Source organism: Ahaetulla prasina, chromosome 15, assembly GCF_028640845.1.
Source record: "Ahaetulla prasina isolate Xishuangbanna chromosome 15, ASM2864084v1, whole genome shotgun sequence".
NCBI classification, from domain to species: Eukaryota; Metazoa; Chordata; class Lepidosauria; order Squamata; family Colubridae; genus Ahaetulla; species Ahaetulla prasina.
Genome location: NC_080553.1, coordinates 6,128,083 through 6,148,639, shown reverse-complemented (window position 1 = coordinate 6,148,639; position 20,557 = coordinate 6,128,083). Strand labels below are relative to the sequence as shown.

At 47.6% G+C, this 20,557-nt stretch overlaps 1 protein-coding gene across 1 annotated transcript in view; it reads left to right on the top strand.

Moving 5' to 3' along the window:
* The first annotated feature begins 415 nt into the window (after positions 1-415).
* The window catches only part of RIMBP2 (RIMS binding protein 2), an 87,361-nt gene continuing 67,219 nt past the window's right edge, over positions 416-20,557 (top strand). Inside the window, exons 1-3 of the mRNA XM_058158629.1 lie at positions 416-524; positions 3,559-3,663; positions 8,237-8,287. Coding sequence (XP_058014612.1) covers positions 3,562-3,663; positions 8,237-8,287 — 153 coding nt within the window. The 5' untranslated portion in view covers positions 416-524; positions 3,559-3,561. The remainder of the gene's footprint in view (positions 525-3,558; positions 3,664-8,236; positions 8,288-20,557) is intronic.

Genomic DNA, 20,557 nt, shown 5'->3' with positions numbered 1-20,557 from the left:
TTGTTTTCTTGCAGTTGTTTCATTACCCAACTAGGTAACATCATCAGGGATAGAAGGGAGTGGGGTCTGCTCTCTGTTTCTATACAACTGGCTTGCCCTGTCGGTGTTGGTGGGACTGTTCTTGGCGGCTCCTTGATTATTGCTGTTTATGTTTGATTGTTTCCCTGAGATGGTAGTTCCTTGACTTTGGGGTGTTGTCTTTTGTGACTCTCTCACATTAAAATCAATCCAACTACTAGAATGGTTGAACTCCAGAACTTCTCATGTCTTCTATAGTTGGGGGATAAATAATAGAAGGAATCTCACTCAGAAACAATTGTTCACCTTCTGTTAACAAGAATGTGAGCATGGAAAGTGGTTTTTACCCTCATTTTCCCCCCCCCTTCCTGTTTGCATTCTAGGTGTAAAACAACGATGACCAGCTCAGAGAAGTCCTTGCTGTAGTAACCAAAGAACGAGATTTGGCTCTCTGGGGGAAACACCAGATCCAAGCCAAACTGGAGAACTTAGAGCAAGTCCTAAAGGTAGGGTTGATCTTGCTACCAGAAGCTTTGGAACCTCATAGAACAGGGGTCTCCAACCTTGGTCCCTTTAAGACTTGTGGACTTCAACTCCCAGAGTCCCTCAGCCAGCAAAGCTGGCTGAGGAACTCTGGGAGTTGAAGTCCACAAGTCTTAAAGGGACTAAGGTTGGAGAGCCCTGTCATAGAAGGAAGTACAGGCAATCCTCAACTTACAATCATCCAGTTAATGACCGGTCAAAGTTACAACAGCACTGAAATAAAGGCAACCCATCCTTGCACTTCAAACCATTGCAGCCTCCTCACAATCATGTGATCAAAATTCAGGCATTTGTCAACCACGTATACTTATGAGGGGGCATGATGGCTCGGCTGTTAAAGACGCTGAGCTTGTCAGCTGGAAAGGGTTTGAGATCTAAGCACCATGTGATGGGGTGAGCTCCCGTTCCTTGCTCCAGCTCCTGCTCACCTAGCCGTTCAAAAGCTTGTGAATGTGAGTAGATGAATAGGTACCACTTTGGTGGGAAGGTATCAGTGTTTCATGAGCCTTGATGTATAGCCACACTGGCCACATCACATGGAAAGGATCTTTGGGCAATGCTGGCTCAATCAGCCAAGAAACGGAGCTGAGCATCATCCCCTAAACCAGTGGTTCTCAACCTTTATAGTGCTGCGACCCCTTTAATACAATTCCCCATGATGTGGCGACCCCTTTAATACAATTCCCCACGATGTGGCGACCCCTTTAATACAATTCCCCACGATGTGGTGACCCCTTTAATACAATTCCCCAAGATGTGGCGACCCCAACCATAAAATTATTTTTGTTTTGAATTTATTGTGCCTGAAGCCGTATTGGCTAGCGATTTGAACTGCTTGCGATTGCCTTGAGGACGGAGGCATTAAAGCGAGACTCCTCCCCTATTAAGTTTATGGCACCTGAAGCCAGATTAGATTACCGATTGGGAGTGATTGCAGCTGGCTTGAGAGGGAGACATCAGAACAAAGATTTCTCTCTTTTTTAATTCATCGCGCCTGAAGCCAAATTCGGCTAGCGATTTGAAGAGCCTGCAGCTGGCTTGTGGAGTCAACCATTGGAGCAGGATTCTTCAACTCGCAAGTATACTTCCCATATTTCCGATGGTCTTAGGCGACCCCTGGCAAATCGTCATACGACCCCCAACAGGGTCCCGACCCGCAGGTTGAGAACCGGTGCCCTAAACTCAGACACAACTGGATAGAGGAAACCTTGACTTTTACTTATATATTTATGATGGTTGCAGTGTCCTGGGGTCACATGATCACCATTTGAGACTGTCCAGTCCCTGTCCGAACACTGCCATTCTGAAGGGGAGTGAGGGGAGGCTTCATGGACTGAAGGCTTTGCATACTTTGGCTTTTGCTCTTACCTCTTGGGAGTGTTTTATGGAGATTCTCAGTCATCCAGGTCATGGTTGTCCCAAAGGTGCTTTTTCAAGGGGCAACTGGACTTCCTGGTTTTTTCTTTGAAGACATTTCGTTTCTCATCCAGAGAGAGCTGAAGAAGCTTTTTGGATGAGAAGTGAAAAATCTTCAAAGAAAAACCAGAAAGTCCAGTTGCCCCTTGAAAAAAGCACCTTTGGGACAACTGCTTGGGGATTAAAGAGGGGGAATGGGCAGTGGTGGGATTCAAATAATTTAACAACCAGTTCTCTGCCCTAATGATTTCTTCCAACAACCAGTTCACCAAACTGCTCAGAAAGTTAACAACCGGTTCTCCCGAAGTGGTGCGAACTGGCTGAATCCCACCACTGGGAATGGGCCATCTTCACAGACTCTCCCTCTCAGCCGGTCCCAGCCTGTTACTCAAGGTCTTGGTGTCCTGAGGAAGCCCTGTTATCACCATCCTGTCTCGGAATTCTCAAAACATCTTGGCGGCATCCTACTGGCCACCGCTGGACTTTGGGTCTTTGGCTGGGGGTTGAAGGGAAAAATTAGCCTAACGCTTCGCGCACAGTTTTCAGACTCCTCCTAACTTCTCTGCAATCCCTTTCTCCCAGTAAAAGCGCCTTTTGAAATTCCAATTGTTTCAAGAGTCATATTTTCCTGAGACGATAGCGTTGGCAGGTCCTTACAGAGATCAGCAAAATCAAGGTTAGACACCAGATTCGCTCAACAACCGTTTGATTCACTTAACAATCAGAGTGATTTACTTGACAAATGCATCAAATCACAAAATCAAGCATGCCTCTGATGACATTTCCAAAATTCAGCTGATTATCTTTAAACATTTTTGCCAATCCCAAAATACCTTAACATATATGTGGTGGACATGGATAGAAGCTAAAAAATATTGGACAAAAATTGGTATGTGGTTGGAGAAGATGATACAACAACATATCAATTTCAAACCTGAATTATTCTTGTTGGGGATTTTACCAGAAACTTATAGTAAAGAAAATGTATATTTAATTATTCATGTAATAGCTGCAGCTAGAATTGTATTTGCACAAAATTGGAAAAGTGAAGAGATCCCTATGGACTGTGTGATACGTGATTAAGAAAATATTAGAATGTGCAGAAATGAATAGATTAACACTTGCAATTAAAGAAAAGGAAGAATCTGATTATTATAGTATATGGGGATTATTTTATCAATGGTTAGAGAATAAAGATGAAAATTAGAAATAAAAGTAGAGGAGTGAAATATGGTAAATGTATTAACAAATTTATATAATTAAGAAGAGGATTGTTATAATAGTAGATATGTTATGTATTACTATTAATTTAAGAATAGATAAAATAATGAACATAGCTTTAAATTTTAATTGTTGTTGCACAAAATATTTGTACCCAGATCATGAAGTGTTTAATGAAAGATGAAAGTTTGCATCAAAGCAAAATATTAAAAAAACCAAAATCAAGCACATCTCTAACTCTGAAGGGCCCTAACCCTTAACAACCAACTTGCTTAGCGATGGAAATTCTGCTTGTAAGTCGTAGACTCCCTACGGCTTGCTAGCTTCATCCACAGTGGTTGTCTTCCTTCCTCTCCCCAGCATATGCGAGAGGCTGCTGAACGGCGGCAACAGCTGGAACTAGAGCATGAACAGGCCTTGGCTATTCTCAACTCAAAACAGAAGGAAATTGAACTGTTGCAACAGGTAAGAGAAGAGGCGGGCGGACCCAGGGGTGGGATTCAGAAATTTTAACAACCAGATCTCTGCCCAGTTGCTGGGTGGGTGTGACCATGATGGACGTGGCCTATTTTGCCTCCTGCACAACGGCGGGGGGGGTGTTTTCTGGGGGCCTGGGCTCCAGAGGTTTTCCTCAAGCCTCTGGGAGGATGAAAACGGCGTCCGCCGGGCTTCGGAGGCCCTCCGGAGGCTGGAAACAGGTCCATTTCTGGACTTCCGGGACGCCCATTTTTAATATCACCCCTGGGCAGACCCCAGTAGCCAATGGAAGGGTAGAAATTGCTGCAGTGAATTTCTGCAGAGAAGTTTCGGCTCTCCCTCTCCCTCCTTCTCTCTCTCTCTCTCTCTCTCTCTCTCTCTCTCTCTCTCTCTCTCTCTCTCTCTCTGTGCTTTATGAAATTGTCCACTTGCAGGCCAGTAAATTTAATAACCGTCTTTTCTCGTTGCTCCTTACAATGTGATCGGAACAATTATCCAATTACAGGATATATGAAACGTCTCTCCTGGCCAGTTCTTCGTAGCCAACTCCCAAAACCAGACAGAACCTTAATAATGTCCTTCAAGAGGAAATGGATACTGATAAGGTGATCCAATAAGGATAACCATGTTGGTCAAGAACCCAAGATTGCTGTCTATTTCTCTCTCTCTCTGTCTATTTCTCTGTCTTTCTCCTTTCATTATGACAGGCTCGAATTTTGAAAAGATGTATTATTATGGAAATCTGTGAGACGAGATAAGATAGTCGTTTCTTATTAGGTTGCAAAGGACATTTCATATTGCAAACCTCAAACCTCAAACTTCTCACCTCTATGGATCTGACTGCCTAATTCAGTATATAGTTTGGCATACAGATCGAGTCAGGGATGGGCTTCAAAAATTTTAGCAAGGGGTTCTTTGCTCAGTGGCTGGGTGGGCGTGGCCATGGTGGGCGCAGCCTAGTCGGCCTCCTGCACCACGGCAGGGTGGGGCATTTTTGCCCTCTCCGGTCTCTGGAGGTTTTCCTTGAGCCTCCAGGATGGTGAAAATGGCCTCCCCAGGCTCCAGAGGCCCTCTGGAGGCTGGAAACGGGTGCGTTTCTGGCCTTCCTGAACTTCCGGTAGGCCTGTTTTTCACTCTCCATGCATGCCCTGCACTTACCTGCATCCAAAATGGGCCGTGTGGGGACTCCTGGGAGGGGAGGGACAGGTTGGGTGGTGTTCTGTCCTCCTTCGCCTCCGTCCGAGTGATGGCTTAATTAGCCAGCACTATCAGCTCTGGCAGCAGAATAACCAGCGTCTGCCAAGTTCTCTGATATCTCCCTCGACGCTGGTGAGTCACTTCAGCTCTTAGTTAATCAGTTGATTTGCCGGCTACAAAATGACACAGCAGTGCTCACTGCCTTTATATCCTGTGGGTGTGGCTCCATGACTCTGCACCCCTGCTTCTGTTGTTCCCTCCTCACCTGCCTACGAAACCTAGGGTCCAACCAAGCCTGATTGCCATCAGCCGGGTCTGAAGGCGTGGCCTGGGGGGGGAAAGAGTCAGGGGGAAGAGGCCTCCTTATCTCTTCCACCTAGCCTGCTTCTGGCTCCTGGAGCTGAGCCAGAGGTAAGTCCTGATGGCCCTTCCCCCTCACTTTCCAAGTCACTTTCTGGCAGCAGGCCTGGCTCCCAGTCACTTTCTGGCAGGAGGCCCGGCACGGGGGGCGCAGACACAACAGGTGGAGCCAACCAGGAGTGGGATTTGGGGGTTCTCTAAACTGCACAGAATCTTAGCTAGACTTTCTCCCAAACTTCTTTGAACCCCAGCAGCCCATCTCTGGATCAAGTAATCCAAGATCCAGGGGCCGGTCTTGAGGTCGTAGAGAGCAGATGTGTCAGCTTTGGAATGTGTCAGCTTTGGAAGCCATATTAGGCCGAAGGCTTCCATACACTGTCACAATTCTCCGCTGTGGGAAAAGAGGGGAGGAGGGTGGTAGTGCAAGGGATGATTAGACATAACAACATATTTTCCTGCAGGTCAAGGTCAGGCTGGGTTCGCATCTGGAGAAGGAGTGGTTGGAGTGATGCTTCAACACGGGAGGGTTGGGGATTGGAGAATGTGACCGGCAGTAGGGTCATGAGGGTGGAGATTTTGGGGTTTGTATGACTGAGGGACGAACTGGAAACCCCAGTTTCGGTTTAAAGTCAGCATTTCAGAAAACCCCTCCTGTAGAAAAGACTCTGAAACCAGCATCTTTCAAAGTTCTTTTACTAGCATAGGTAAACTGGTACAGTTGGATGAAAACCAAAACTGGGGTTTCCGGTTCATCCCTCAGTGGGACATCACTTCTATATGCCAACACACACACACACACACACACACACACACACACACACACACACACAGATTAAACTTTGTCAAAAAAAATCCCTCCTGCCCTCCAATTTCCAGAAAGTTTCTCTCTTTTTCAGAAAAAAAAACTTTCTGTTTTTTGCTCTCATTTTCAGATGCATTTAAAGGTTGTCCTCATTCATTTAGTGAACAACCATTCATTTAGTGAGCTTTCAGTTGGCCACGTAACTGTTCAGTTACAGCGGCCCTGAAAAAAGTAACTTACAACCAGTCCTTGCACTTATGACCATTACAGCATCCAAGTACCTGATTTTGGCAAAAAAAAAAAAAAGGTCATAAAATCAGGTCATAAAATAACCTCCTTGCGTGGCCATGGAAATTAGAGTTCCAAACTTGTTCGTAAGTCAAAGACTACCATCTGTTTGAAGGCGTTTGGGGGGAACTTCTTTTATGGGGAAAGACGCTGGACTTATTTCTTTTCTCTTTGATTCCCCCCCCCCCCAAAAAAAATATCCAAACGAGAAACATCATGTAGAATTTTCTTCTGATTTTTTTCCCCCTTTAAATCAGGGATCTCCAACCTTGGCAACTTTAAGACTTGTGGAATTTCTGGAGGTTGAAGTCCACAAGTCTTAAAAGTTTCCAAGGTTGGAGATCCCTGATTTAAATCAACCCACTTCCGAGCTCAGGTGAATGTTTAAGGGACTTGTTTCATCCGTTAATTCTCCTAAAAATACCTCTTTGCCAAAACAAATCTGGTCCAAGATTCTTTGATATTTATGACAGATGATGACTGCCAAATTCCTGAAAATTGCTCCCTTCATCTGAGCATTAGGAAAAGCGTTCAAAACTCAGCCTGGAGGATACCACAAACAATGGCATCATGGAGATCCTCAGTCATCCAGGACATGGCTGCCCCAAAGGTCCTTTTTTCAAGAGGCAACTGGACTTTCTTGTTTTTCTTTGAAGACGTTTCGCTTCTCATCCAAGAAGCTTCTTCAGCTCTGACCTGATGGTGGGGAATGGAAGGATTTATGCTCCTTGCAGACAGCTGGTCACTTGCATGGGTTTGAGTACAATGCAGTGAGCCATGTGTAGAGCCATGTTGGGGAAATAAAACAACCACTTCATAAACACATGGCACAACATAGGAGAACAAATCCATCCGGACTAGATTCAGCAGTCCATCTGCATTTAAAAGACCAAGCCCACATTTTTGAAGACAGCAAAATCCACATTTTGGACAGAGAGAACCGCTGGTTTGAAAGAGGGGTCAAAGAAGCCATCTATGTCAAAATTAAACAACCCTCTCTCAACAGAGGGGGAGGGATACGATATCATCTATCTCCAACCTACAACACAGTCCTTTCAGCAGTTCCAAGAAGGCTCCACATCCATTTGCACCACTCAGGTGACCGTGAGGATACAGATAAACCTCCAAGTGGCCTCAATGACCCCCTAAAAGGATGCAAATGACCAGCTGTCTGCAAGGAATCAAAATCCTTCCATTCCCCACCATCCAGTCAGAGCTGAAGAAGCTTGTTCTGTCCTCCCTCGCCTCCATCCAAGTGTTGGCTTAATTAGCCGGCACTATCAGCCCTGGCAGCAAAAGAGCGAGCGTATGCCAAGTGGCTCCGTTATCTCCCTCGACGCCAATAAGTCAAACAGTACTTCAGCTCTTAGTTCAGCAGTTAATTTGCCTGCTACGAAGAGACACAGCATCTCTGGCTGCCTTTATATCCTGTGGGGTGTGGCTCCATGACTCAGCACTTCCTAGGCCTGCCCCACCCCTGCTTCTGTTGTTCCCTCCTCTCCTGCCTCCGAAACCTAGGGTTCAACCAAGCCTGATTGCCATCAGCTGGGTCTGAAGGCGTAACCTGGGAGGGGAAAGAGTCAGGGGACGGAGGCCTCGTTATCTCTTCCACCTGGCCTGCTTCTGGCTCCTGGAGCTGAGCCAGGGAAGCCGGTGCTCCCAAGGTAAGTCCTGACGGCCCTTCCCCCTCACTTTCCAAGTCACTTTCTGGCAGGAGGGCCGGCTCTGGGGGCGCAGACACAACAAAGCTTCTTGGATGAGAAGTGAAACTTCTTCAAAGAAAAAACCAGAAAGTCCAGTTATGCCTCTTGAAAAAAAAGTACCTTTGGGATGGTGTCATTTCTACAAAATTTATTGCAGAGCAAAATAAGTTATCATTCATAAGTTATCCTTCTCTTTTTCTTTCTTTTTAAGGCTCAGGTTGAGGCAAAGAAAGAACATGAGGGAGCAATCCAGCTGCTAGAGGTAAGGCCAGTCTTTATTTTCTTCACCACTTGGAGAGGCACGTAACCTCTGTATTATTAAGTACAGGTAGTCCTTGACATACAACAGTCCATTTAGTGACCGTTCACTAAAGTTACAACAGCATGGGAAAAAGTGACTTCTGACCGTTTTTCACACTTGTGACTCTTTTTTTTTTTTGTTTACATTTATATCCCGCCCTTCTCCGAAGACTCAGGGCGGCTTACAGTGTATAAGGCAATAGTCTCATTCTATTTGTATATTTTTTACAAAGTCAACTTATTGCCCCCCCAACAATCTGGGTCCTCATTTTACCTACCTTATAAAGGATGGAAGGCTGAGTCAACCTTGGGCCGGGCTTGAACCTGCAGTAATTGCAGGCTGCTGTGTTCTAATAACAGGCTTCTTAACAGCCTGAGCTATCCCTTGCAGTGTCGCTGTGATCATGTGATCAAAATTCAGATGCTTTGGCCGCTGACTCATATTTATGACAGTCGCAGTGTCCAGAGGGGTCACGTGATCCCCTTTTGCAACCTTCTGATGAGCAAAGTCAACGGGGAAGCCAGATTCATTGAACAACCTGGTGACTCACTTAACAATTGCTGGCATTCACCTAACAAACATGGCAAGATATATTATGGATTGGAAGAAAAGTATCTTCTTTGTCTTTGGAAGGGGAGTGGAGGTTTTAAGCAATGACTATGGATTATGATTTGTGCTAGATTTTAATTTTTGTTGTTAGTTTTATACCCTGTATTCGGTTCTCGGAAGTCCTGGGGGGTGGGGGGAGGAAGGGGAAGGGAGGGAGAGGGGGCAGAAAATGGATTGATAGTTAATGTACAAAGATGATTGAAGATGTATAATTAATGTAAGATCGGACCTGCCTGGCTACTACTTTAGAATGATGGGAAAGAAGGAAGTAGAAGGAGGAAAGAGAAGAGGAGGAGGAGGAAAGGAAGGAAGAGGGGAAGAGGGAGAAGAAAGGAGTAGGGAGGAAAGAGGAGAGGATGTAGATAAGAGGGGAAGGATGGTTATGGAAAGTAGAAAAAGGTAGAGAAGGAGAGTAAAAGGAAAAGGAAGGGGGTGGTGACCGGGCAGATCCGATTAATTGTATATGATGGTACATTAAATATGTTATTGGATATGTTATTGGATAAGTATGTCAAAATAAAACTTTTTTGAACAAAAAAAGCAAACATGGCAAGTAAAATAGGGCAAAACTCACTTCTCGCTTAACAACAGGAATGTGGGGCTCCGTTGTGATTGTTAGTCGAGGACTACCTGTACAATTAATCAACTGCTAAAGGAATCGACCAAGCGTGCTGTGTATTTGTGAGATTTCGCCAAGGTGGGACCGTAACAAAGAATGTGAAGCAAAATTAATTAATGTGCGTAAATCCTCCTAACAATGATCAGAAGGTATTAAGCGCTAAATCATTCTGCTTGCTTCCAATCCGTTCTGAAGGGACACAGAGCCCCCAAAGTGGAAGAGATAAAAGCAACCGAAGAATATTGTTCAAAAAAAAAAAAAAAGAATTGAAGGAATTAAACGAGGCTTCCTTTTCAGGTGGAAAGATCTCGAGCTGTTGTAGGAAAAAGATACTTCTAGTCATCCCTTATGATGTCTAAACCCTCATTAGTCGAAGCAATGATTCCTTTATTAGGAGCGCTGGCAAAAATTTCTCTCTCACAGCAGGCTAACAAGTCTGTCCGGCAGGGAGATTAATAGTTGTCTGCCACATCTTCTCATCTTTGCTCCCTGCCTTTTATCCCCAGAGCTATCTTCCGTCCCAAGGACTGGCCCATAGATTTCCACTGCTCTCCTCTCCTCTGCCTTCTGCGTATCCGCGCATCAGGCACTGGACCCAGCTGTTCCTCCTCTTTTTCATCAACCACCTCAAGACCTGGGGGCTGTTGACTCTCCAGCTGAGGGCTGACGGACAGCCCAAGCTCTGCCTCTGTCTCTCTCTATCTCTGCCAGCTCCATTCCCTCTTCCCCCTCAAAGATCCCAGGATGCCTTGATGCTGACTCCGACTCCCACGCCTCCTCCTCCTCTGATTTGGCTGCTGGAGGGGCCGGGAGCCGACAGATCACAACACCAATTTTGGAGACCCCTGCTCTAGTTGGGAAGTGATATGGAACTTATCATCTGGCTATGCATTTTTGCATACCTGTTGGAATTGATATGAAGCCTGTCTGAAGGAATTGTCCTTCATACAGATAGTCCTAAAGTTACAGCCACAATTCAGCCCAACTTTTCCGTTTGCTGAGATATTTGTTAAGTGAGTTTTGTCCCCATTTTATGACCTTTCTGTCCACCATTCTTAAGCGAATGACTGCAGTTGGTTACGTTGGTGGTTAAGTGAACCTCATTGCTTGTCAGAAGGTCGCAAAAGGGGGTCACGTGACCCCAGGACACTGTGACCATCGTAAATATGAGCCTGTTGCCAAGTGTCTGAATTTTGATCTTATGTTCATGGGGATGCTGCAAAGGTCATAAGTGTTGTGACTGGTCCTCCCTCCTCTCCTCAGCCGGGCCCCTCCCAACTCCAACTGGGCCTTTTATCAGACTGGAGTCTGATAATGAAGATGAACGGCCTGTCATGCCTCCAGCCCCCGGCCCTGGCCCCATGCCCAGAGAGGATTCCAGGAGTGAAAGGACAAGCCCGATAAACCTAACTCATACAGCATGTGTTCCTTTGGCTCAGCCTTCAGAGCAGGAAGCCAGCCAGGTGCTGGAATTACTCGGGCCTACTCCCTCTGACCCCTCCCTTTCCCAGAAGCTGACAGCAGATCCAGCTGAAGACAATTTAGGGTGGGAGGACCCTCGCTTCCGGAGATCTGAGAGGCGACGCCAGCAGAAGGAGGGGTGGGGCAGGCCTGGATAAATGCTGAGTCATGGAGCCACACCCCACAGCCTATATAAAGGACCTGCTTTTGGCATTCCAACCTTGAGTCAAGCAAAGTCTTATCTAGTTTGCTGATACTGGACCCTATCGCTGAAGTCACAACTTGGACTCCTGCCTGCCCTGATAAACCTTGAAGGAACTTGGCAAGCTGCAAAGGCTTTGTTGCCAAGTTTGTTACGGACTCCCTTTACTCGTTCGTCGGAGTGGGACTGGGACATGACAATAAGTGTGAAAAATGCCATAAGCAGTGGTGGGATTCCAAATCTTTTCCTACCGGTTCTATGAGTGCCCAGCACTCAAAGGCTGCCCTCGGTGTCAGCTCTGGTGAGCTGAGCTGTTGTTTAACTCAACTGAGGCACAGCAATCTGCTCTGCCGTGTGAATCAGCTGAACTAAAAAACAAGCGAATATAGGACAGGGAATGGTGAGGGTGGGAGGGCAGGGCCAGGCAGAGTCGTGAATTGCCGGTTCTCCAAACTACTCAAAATTTCTGCTACCGGTTCGCCCGAACCAGTCCAAACCAGCTGAACTCCACCTCTGGCCGTAAGTCACATTTTCCAGAGCCATTGCAACTTTGAATAGTTGCTCAATAAGTTGTTATAAGTCGAGGAGTACCTGTACCCAGGGAATAAGCAAGTGTTCTGTTTCCCTTCCCCCAATACTCCCAGCAAAGAGTCCGTCAGAGGCCTTCCTTTTTTTTCCCTTTTATTTACATAGATACATGTCCTGGCCACGTCTACCCACGGGCCTGCCAAGTTTCTGGAGATAACGAGGAAATTATAGATAAGGCCAGAATTACTCACGAATATATTCTTCCCTCCATGAAATAGTTAGCTCGCGCCAAATTCATTGCTTTGTCCGAGACAAAAAACCAGGAAGTCCCGCCTCCTATTTATAGTCTCTGCAGATGTCACTGCATGACAATTATGACTTGGCTTTGTCCCAACTCTTCCGCTGCTGCGCACGTCGATCAAGCCTTCGTAATCTTGCGTCCCTCCAAAACTGTTCTTGGGCGTTGCCAAATCAGAAGAAGGCCCGGGAGAATCAGGCCGTGCCGGCCCCTCCCTTTGAGTGGGTGCCAGGGAGGGAGAGGGCTCAAGAGAAACAGGGCTTGCCAGGTCTTCTCCCTCATTTTCTGAATCATCCGAGTCCAGGAGTCTGGGTCCAGGAACCTGGGTCACAACACTATCCCTCACCGCAGGGCCCTTCCCCCGGGGCTGACGATCGGGATGCGGTCGGGCTGGGTTCTGCTCATGGAAGGCCTGCACCAGGTCAGGGGCATGAACGTCGGAGGCATCTACCCAGGAGAAATCAGTCCCGTATCCCTTCCACGCGATCAAATATTGGAAACGACCCTTTAGCCAGCGAGAGTCTCGTACGCTGTGGACTTCGTATTCCTCCGACCCGTCCTCGGCGACAGTGACGGGTGCTGTTGGGCACCGAAGGGGACTCGGTGTGGCCTCAGGAACCAGAAGGGACCGGTGAAAAACGGGGTGGATCCGCATGGATCGTGGCAGGGTCAGTCGGTAGGCTACCGGGTTGATGACTGCCTCGACAGGGAACGGGCCGATGAATCGGTGGTCCAACTTCTTTACCGGCCGGTCGGACGGGAGGTGTTTGGTGGAGAGCCACACCCGGTCTCCAACTGCCAGCGGGGGCGTTGCCCGTCGGGAGCGGTCAGCGGACCGTTTGTAGTCCTCCTTTGCCCGATTCAGCTGCTGACGTACCAACTGTTGGACCGCATGCAATTCCGTCAGGAAGGTCTGCGTTTCGGGAACAGGAGAGTCCGGTGGTGCCAGAGGGAAGAGTACCCCACATTGGCAAAGAACGGGGTCATCTGAGTAGAGGTGTGCTGAGAGTTGTTAAAAGCAAACTCCGCCAGAGACAGGTAGTCGGCCCAGTTGTCCTGTTGCTGGTTGATGAAGCAACGGAGATACTGTTCCAGTATACCGATGACCTTCTCTGTACCCCCGACGGTCACCGGATGGTGCGATGACGACAGACATACCTGCACCTCCAACGCGCCATCAGGCTCTTCCAGAAGCGGGCTGTGAACTGAACTCCAGCGGTCCGAAACCACCCTGTCCGGTAGACCATGGAGGCGGAAGATGTGCTGCAGAAAGAGACGGGCCGTTTTTGCGGCTGTGGGCAGTCCGCGGCATGGGATGAAGTGTGCCATCTTGGTGAGCATGTCCACCACCACCAGCACCGTGGTGAACCCAGAGGACGGCGGCAGGTCTGTCAGGAAATCCATAGAGATCGCCCCCAGGGTCTGTCGGGTGTCGGCAAGGGCTGGAGGAGCCGGGAGGGCCCCGTGGCGGTCTTGGCTTGCCGGCACGGCACGCAGGATGTCACGTAGGCATGTATATCATGCCGCACTGGGCCACCAAAAGGTCCGTGTCACCAGGTGGAGGGTCTTGAAGAACCCAAAATGTCCTGCTGCAGGGTTGTCGTGGCACTGGGTCATGACGAGGGCTCGGAGTGGTCCTGTGGGCACATATAATCGCCCAAACTTGAGTAAGTCCTCCTCCAAGGTCCAAGGAGACGTGGGGCCCACCTCCGCTCTCCTTTGCTGCGACCAGGCGTCCTGGCGCTGCGCCTCGCACCTGGGCCCGCAAGTCCACTGGCTCCGTGCTGCGCCAAGGCTTCTGCCGCAGCACTGTCCGTGGAGGAAGGGGGTCCTTGGCGCAGAGGTACTCTGGCTTATGGGACAGGGCATCCGCCTCCGGTTGTGACCGCTGGGAATGTAGGTCACGCGAAGTTGAACCGGCAAAACAACGACCACCGGATCTGCCGCTGGTTTAACTTCCGAGCTGTGGTGAGGTGCTCGAGATTCCGATGGTCCGCTCGACCTCCACCTGATGTCGGGCCCTCCAGATGGTGTCGCCAAGCCTCGAATGCAGCCTTGATAGCCAGCAACTCTTTTCCCAGATAGTGTAGTTGCGCTCGGAAGGGTTGAGTTTCCGGGAGTAGTAAGCGCGGGAAAAAGTGTGCCACCATTCGCCGGAGCCTGTAGCAGCACCGCTCCCAGAGCCACATTGGACGCGTCCGTTTCCACCACAAAAGGCCGGAGCGGGTCGGGATGCCTCAGGACGGGTTCCGTGACGAAGGCTTTCTTGAGGGCTGTGAATGCTTCTTGCTGCGGGGACCCCACCGAATGCAACCTTCTGATGAGCAAAGTCAACGGGAAGCCAGATTCATTGAACAACCTGGTGACTCACTTAACAATTGCTGGCATTCACCTAACAAACATGGCAAGAAACATCATGTAGAATTTTCTTCTGATTTTTTCCTTTAAATCAGGGATCTCAACCTTGGCAACTTTAAGACTTGTGGAATTTCTGGAGGTTGAAGTCCACAAGTCTTAAAAGTTTCAAGGTTGGAGATCCCTGATTTAAATCAACCCACTTCCGAGCTCAGGTGAATGTTTAAGGGACTTGTTTCATCTGTTAATTCTCCTAAAAATACCTCTTTGTCAAAACAAATCTGGTCCAAGATTCTTTGATATTTATGACAGATGATGACTGCCAAATTCCTGAAAATCGCTCCTTCATCTGAGCATTAGGAAAAGCGTTCAAAACTCAGCCTGGAGGATACCACAAACAATGGCATCATGGAGATTCTCAGTCATCCAGGAGATGACTGCCCCAAAGGTCCTTTTTCAAGAGGCAACTGGACTTTCTTGTTTTTCTTTGAAAATTAGAGTTCCAAACTTGTTCGTAAGTCAAAGACTACCATCTGTTTGAAGGTGTTTGGGGGGAACTTCTTTTATGGGGAAAGACGCTGGACTTATTTCTTTTCTCTTTGATTCCCTCCCCCCCCAAATAAACTAACCAAACGAGAAAGATCATGTAGAATTTTCTTCTGATTTTTTCCTTTAAATCAGGGATCTCCAACCTTGGCAACTTTAAGACTTGTGGAATTTCTGGAGGTTGGAGTCCACTAGTCTTAAAAGTTCCCAAGGTTCGAGATCCCTGATTTAAATCAACCCACTTCCGAGCTCAGGTGAATGTTTAAGGGACTTGTTTCATCTGTTAATTCTCCTAAAAATACCTCTTTGTCAAAACAAATCTGGTCCAAGATTCTTTGATATTTATGACAGATGATGACTGCCAAATTCCTGAAAATCGCTCCTTCATCTGAGCATTAGGAAAAGCGTTCAAAACCCAGCCTGGAGGATACCACAAACAATGGCATCATGGAGATCCTCAGTCATCCAGGACATGGCTGCCCCAAAGGTCCTTTTTTCAAGAGGCAACTGGACTTTCTTGTTTTTCTTTGAAAATTAGAGTTCCAAACTTGTTCGTAAGTCAAAGACTACCATCTGTTTGAAGGTGTTTGGGGAACTTCTTTTATGGGGAAAGACGCTGGACTTATTTCTTTTCTCTTTGATTCCCCCAAAAAAATATCCAAACGAGAAACATCATGTAGAATTTTCTTCTGATTTTTTCCTTTAAATCAGGGATCTCAACCTTGGCAACTTTAAGACTTGTGGAATTTCTGGAGGTTGAAGTCCACAAGTCTTAAAAGTTTCCAAGGTTGGAGATCCCTGATTTAAATCAACCCACTTCCGAGCTCAGGTGAATGTTTAAGGGACTTGTTTCATCCGTTAATTCTCCTAAAAATACCTCTTTGCCAAAACAAATCTGGTCCAAGATTCTTTGATATTTATGACAGATGATGACTGCCAAATTCCTGAAAATTGCTCCCTTCATCTGAGCATTAGGAAAAGCGTTCAAAACTCAGCCTGGAGGATACCACAAACAATGGCATCATGGAGATCCTCAGTCATCCAGGACATGGCTGCCCCAAAGGTCCTTTTTTCAAGAGGCAACTGGACTTTCTTGTTTTTCTTTGAAAATTAGAGTTCCAAACTTGTTCGTAAGTCAAAGACTACCATCTGTTTGAAGGTGTTTGGGGAACTTCTTTTATGGGGAAAGACGCTGGACTTATTTCTTTTCTCTTTGATTCCCCCAAAAAAATATCCAAACGAGAAACATCATGTAGAATTTTCTTCTGATTTTTTCCTTTAAATCAGGGATCTCCAACCTTGGCAACTTTAAGACTTGTGGAATTTCTGGAGGTTGGAGTCCACAAGTCTTAAAAGTTTCCAAGGTTGGAGATCCCTGATTTAAATCAACCCACTTCCGAGCTCAGGTGAATGTTTAAGGGACTTGTTTCATCTGTTAATTCTCCTAAAAATACCTCTTTGTCAAAACAAATCTGGTCCAAGATTCTTTGATATTTATGACAGATGATGACTGCCAAATTCCTGAAAATCGCTCCCTTCATCTGAGCATTAGGAAAAGCGTTCAAAACTCAGCCTGGAGGATACCACAAACAGTGGCATCATGGAGATTCTCAGTCATCCAGGAGATGACTGCCCCAAAGGTCCTTTTTTCAAGGGGCAACTGGACTTTCTTGTTTTTCTTTGAAAATTAGAGTTCCAAACTTGTTCGTAAGTCAAAGACTACCATCTGTTTGAAGGTGTTTGGGGAACTTCTTTTATGGGGAAAGACGCTGGACTTATTTCTTTTCTCTTTGATTCCCCCAAAAAAATATCCAAACGAGAAACATCATGTAGAATTTTCTTCTGATTTTTTCCTTTATTAGGAGCGCTGGCAAAATTTCTCTCTCACAGCAGGCTAACAAGTCTGTCCGGCAGGAGATTAATAGTTGTCCGCCACATCTTGTTAGTTTTATACCCTGTATTCGGTTCTCGGAAGTCCTGGGGGTGGGGGAGGAAGGGAAGGGAGGGAGGGGCAGAAAATGGATTGATAGTTAATGTACAAAGATGATTGAAGATGTATAATTAATGTAAGATCGGACCTGCCTGGCTACTACTTTAGAATGATGGGAAAGAAGGAAGTAGAAGAGAGGAGGAAAAGGAAGGAAGAGGGAAGAGGGAGAAGAAAGGAGTAGGGAGGAAAGAGGAGAGGATGTAGATAAGAGGGGAGGATACGATATCATCTATCTCCAACCTACAACACAGTCCTTTCAGCAGTTCCAAGAAGGCTCCACATCCATTTGCACCACTCAGGTGACCGTGAGGATACAGATAAACCTCCAAGTGGCCTCAATGACCCCCTAAAAGGATGCAAATGACCAGCTGTCTGCAAGGAATCAAAATCCTTCCATTCCCCACCATCCAGTCAGAGCTGAAGAAGCTTCTTTAGCTCTGACCTGATGGTGGGGAATGGAAGGATTTATGCTCCTTGCAGACAGCTGGTCACTTGCATGGGTTTGAGTACAATGCAGTGAGCCATGTGTAGAGCCATGTTGGGGAAATAAAACAACCACTTCATAAACACATGGCACAACATAGGAGAACAAATCCATCCGGACTAGATTCAGCAGTCCATCTGCATTTAAAAGACCAAGCCCACATTTTTGAAGACAGCAAAATCCACATTTTGGACAGAGAGAACCGCTGGTTTGAAAGAGGGGTCAAAGAAGCCATCTATGTCAAAATTAAACAACCCTCTCTCAACAGAGGGGGAGGGATACGATATCATCTATCTCCAACCTACAACACAGTCCTTTCAGCAGTTCCAAGAAGGCTCCACATCCATTTGCACCACTCAGGTGACCGTGAGGATACAGATAAACCTCCAAGTGGCCTCAATGACCCCCTAAAAGGATGCAAATGACCAGCTGTCTGCAAGGAATCAAAATCCTTCCATTCCCCACCATCCAGTCAGAGCTGAAGAAGCTTGTTCTGTCCTCCCTTGCCTCCATCCAAGTGTTGGCTTAATTAGCCGGCACTATCAGCCCTGGCAGCAAAAGAGCGAGCGTATGCCAAGTGGCTCCGTTATCTCCCTCGACGCCGATAAGTCAAACAGTACTTCAGCTCTTAGTTCAGCAGTTAATTTGCCTGCTACGAAGAGACACAGCATCTCTGGCTGCCTTTATATCCTGTGGGGTGTGGCTCCATGACTCAGCACTTCCTAGGCCTGCCCCACCTCTGCTTCTGTTGTTCCTCCTCTCCTCTGCCTTCTGCGTATCCGCACATCAGGCACTGGACCCAGCTCTTCCTCCTCTTTTTCATCAACCACCTCAAGACCTGGAGGCTGTTGACTCTCCATATGAGGGCTGACGGATGGCCCAAGCTCTGCCTCTCTCTCTCTCTCTCTCTCTCTCTCTCTCTCTCTCTCTCTCTGCCAGCTCCATTCCCTCTTCCCCTTCAAAGATCCCAGGATGCCTTGATGCTGACCCCGACTCCCACGCTTCCTCCTCCTCTGATTCGGCTGCTGAAGGGGCCGGGAGCCGACAGATCACAACACCAATTTTGGAGACCCCTGCTCTAGTTGGGAAGTGATACGGAACTTATCATCTGGCTGTGCATTTTTGCATACCTGTTGGAATTGATATGAAGCCTGTCTGAAGGAATTGTCCTTCATACAGATAGTCCTAAAGTTACAACAGCATGGGAAAAAGTGACTTCTGACCGTTTTTCACACTTGTGACTCTTTTTTTTTTTTGTTTACATTTATACCCCGCCCTTCTCCGAAGACTCAGAGCGGCTTACAGTGTATAAGGCAATAGTCTCATTCTATTTGTATATTTTTTACAAAGTCAACTTATTGCCCCCCCCCCAACAATCTGGGTCCTCATTTTACCTACCTTATAAAGGATGGAAGGCTGAGTCAACCTTGGGCCGGGCTTGAACCTGCAGTAATTGCAGGCTGCTGTGTTCTAATAACAGGCTTCTTAACAGCCTGAGCTATCCCTTGCAGTGTCGCTGTGATCATGTGATCAAAATTCAGATGCTTTGGCCGCTGACTCATATTTATGACAGTCGCAGTGTCCAGAGGGGTCACGTGACCCCAGGACACTGTGACCATCGTAAATATGAGCCTGTTGCCAAGTGTCTGAATTTTGATCTTATGTTCATGGGGATGCTGCAAAGGTCCTAAGTGTTGTGACTGGTCCTCCCTCCTCTCCTCAGCCGGGCCCCTCCCATCTCCAACTGGGCCTTTTATCAGACTGGAGTCTGATAATGAAGATGAATGGCCTGTCATGACTCCAGCCCCCGGCCCTGGCCCCATGCCTGGAGAGGATTCAAGGAGTGAAAAGAGAAGCCCGATAAACCTCACTCATACAGCGTGTGTTCCTTTGGCTCAGCCTTCAGAGCAGGAAGCCAGCTGTCGTGTCCCACGCCTCCGCTGACGGCCAGGTCAGGGAAATCCGAATCAGGCTTGCCTCTGCAGCTCTGCCCAAAGTCCTAGCAAAGTCCTCAGAGCAGGCAGGAGACCAGTAAGTGACTTCAGCAAGATAAGTTCGACTTTGCCTGACTCAGAGACTGCCAGAAAGCAGATCCTTTATATAGGCCATGGGGTATGGCTCCATAACTCAGCACTCATTAAGGCCTGCCCCTCCCTTCCTTCTGTTGCCTCCGCCTATCCAATCTTCTGATGCGAGGGTCACTCCAATCAGCTGTTGGAAGTAAACTTTCCTCAGGCTCACATGCTGTGGAGGAGGGGGAGGGGTCTAGCTGCTCCGTTTGCCTGGGCATGGAGCCAGGGCTGGGGCTGGGGGATGCTCCCTCCTCTGCAGCCTGCTTGGGCATGGAGCCAGGGCTGGGACCGGGAGGTGCCCCCTCCTCTGCAGCTTGTCTGGGCATGGAGCCAGGTCTGGGGCCGGGAGGCATACATTCCTCCATGTTCGGGAGCAGATAAGCAGACCCCGGCTGCAGTGAGAGCGGACAAGACACAACACCAGCCAGGTGCTGGAATCACTCGGCCCTACTCCCTCTGACCCCTCCCTTTCCCAGAAGCTGACAGAAGATCCAGCTGAAGACAATTCAGGGTAGGAGGACCCTCGCTTCCGGAGATCTGAGAGGCGACGCCAGCAGAAGGAGGGGTGGGGCAGGCCTGGATAAATGCTGAGTCATGGAGCCACACCCCACAGCCTATATAAAGGACCTGCTTTTGGCATTCCAACCTTGAGTCAAGCAAAGTCTTATCTAGTTTGCTGATACTGGACCCTATCGCTGAAGTCACAACTTGGACTCCTGCCTGCCCTGATAAACCTTGAAGGAACTTGGCAAGCTGCAAAGGCTTTGTTGCCAAGTTTGTTATGGACTCCCTTTACTCGTTCGTTGGAGTGGGACTGGGACATGACAATAAGTGTGAAAAATGCCATAAGCAGTGGTGGGATTCCAAATCTTTTCCTACCGGTTCTATGAGTTCACAGCACTCAAAGGCTGCTCTCGGTGTCAGCTCTGGTGAGCTGAGCTGTTGTTTAACTCAACTGAGGCACAGCAATCTACTCTGCCGTGTGAATCAGCTGAACTAAAAAACAAGCGAATATAGGACAGGGAATGGTGAGGGTGGGAGGGCAGGGCCAGGCAGAGTCGGGAATT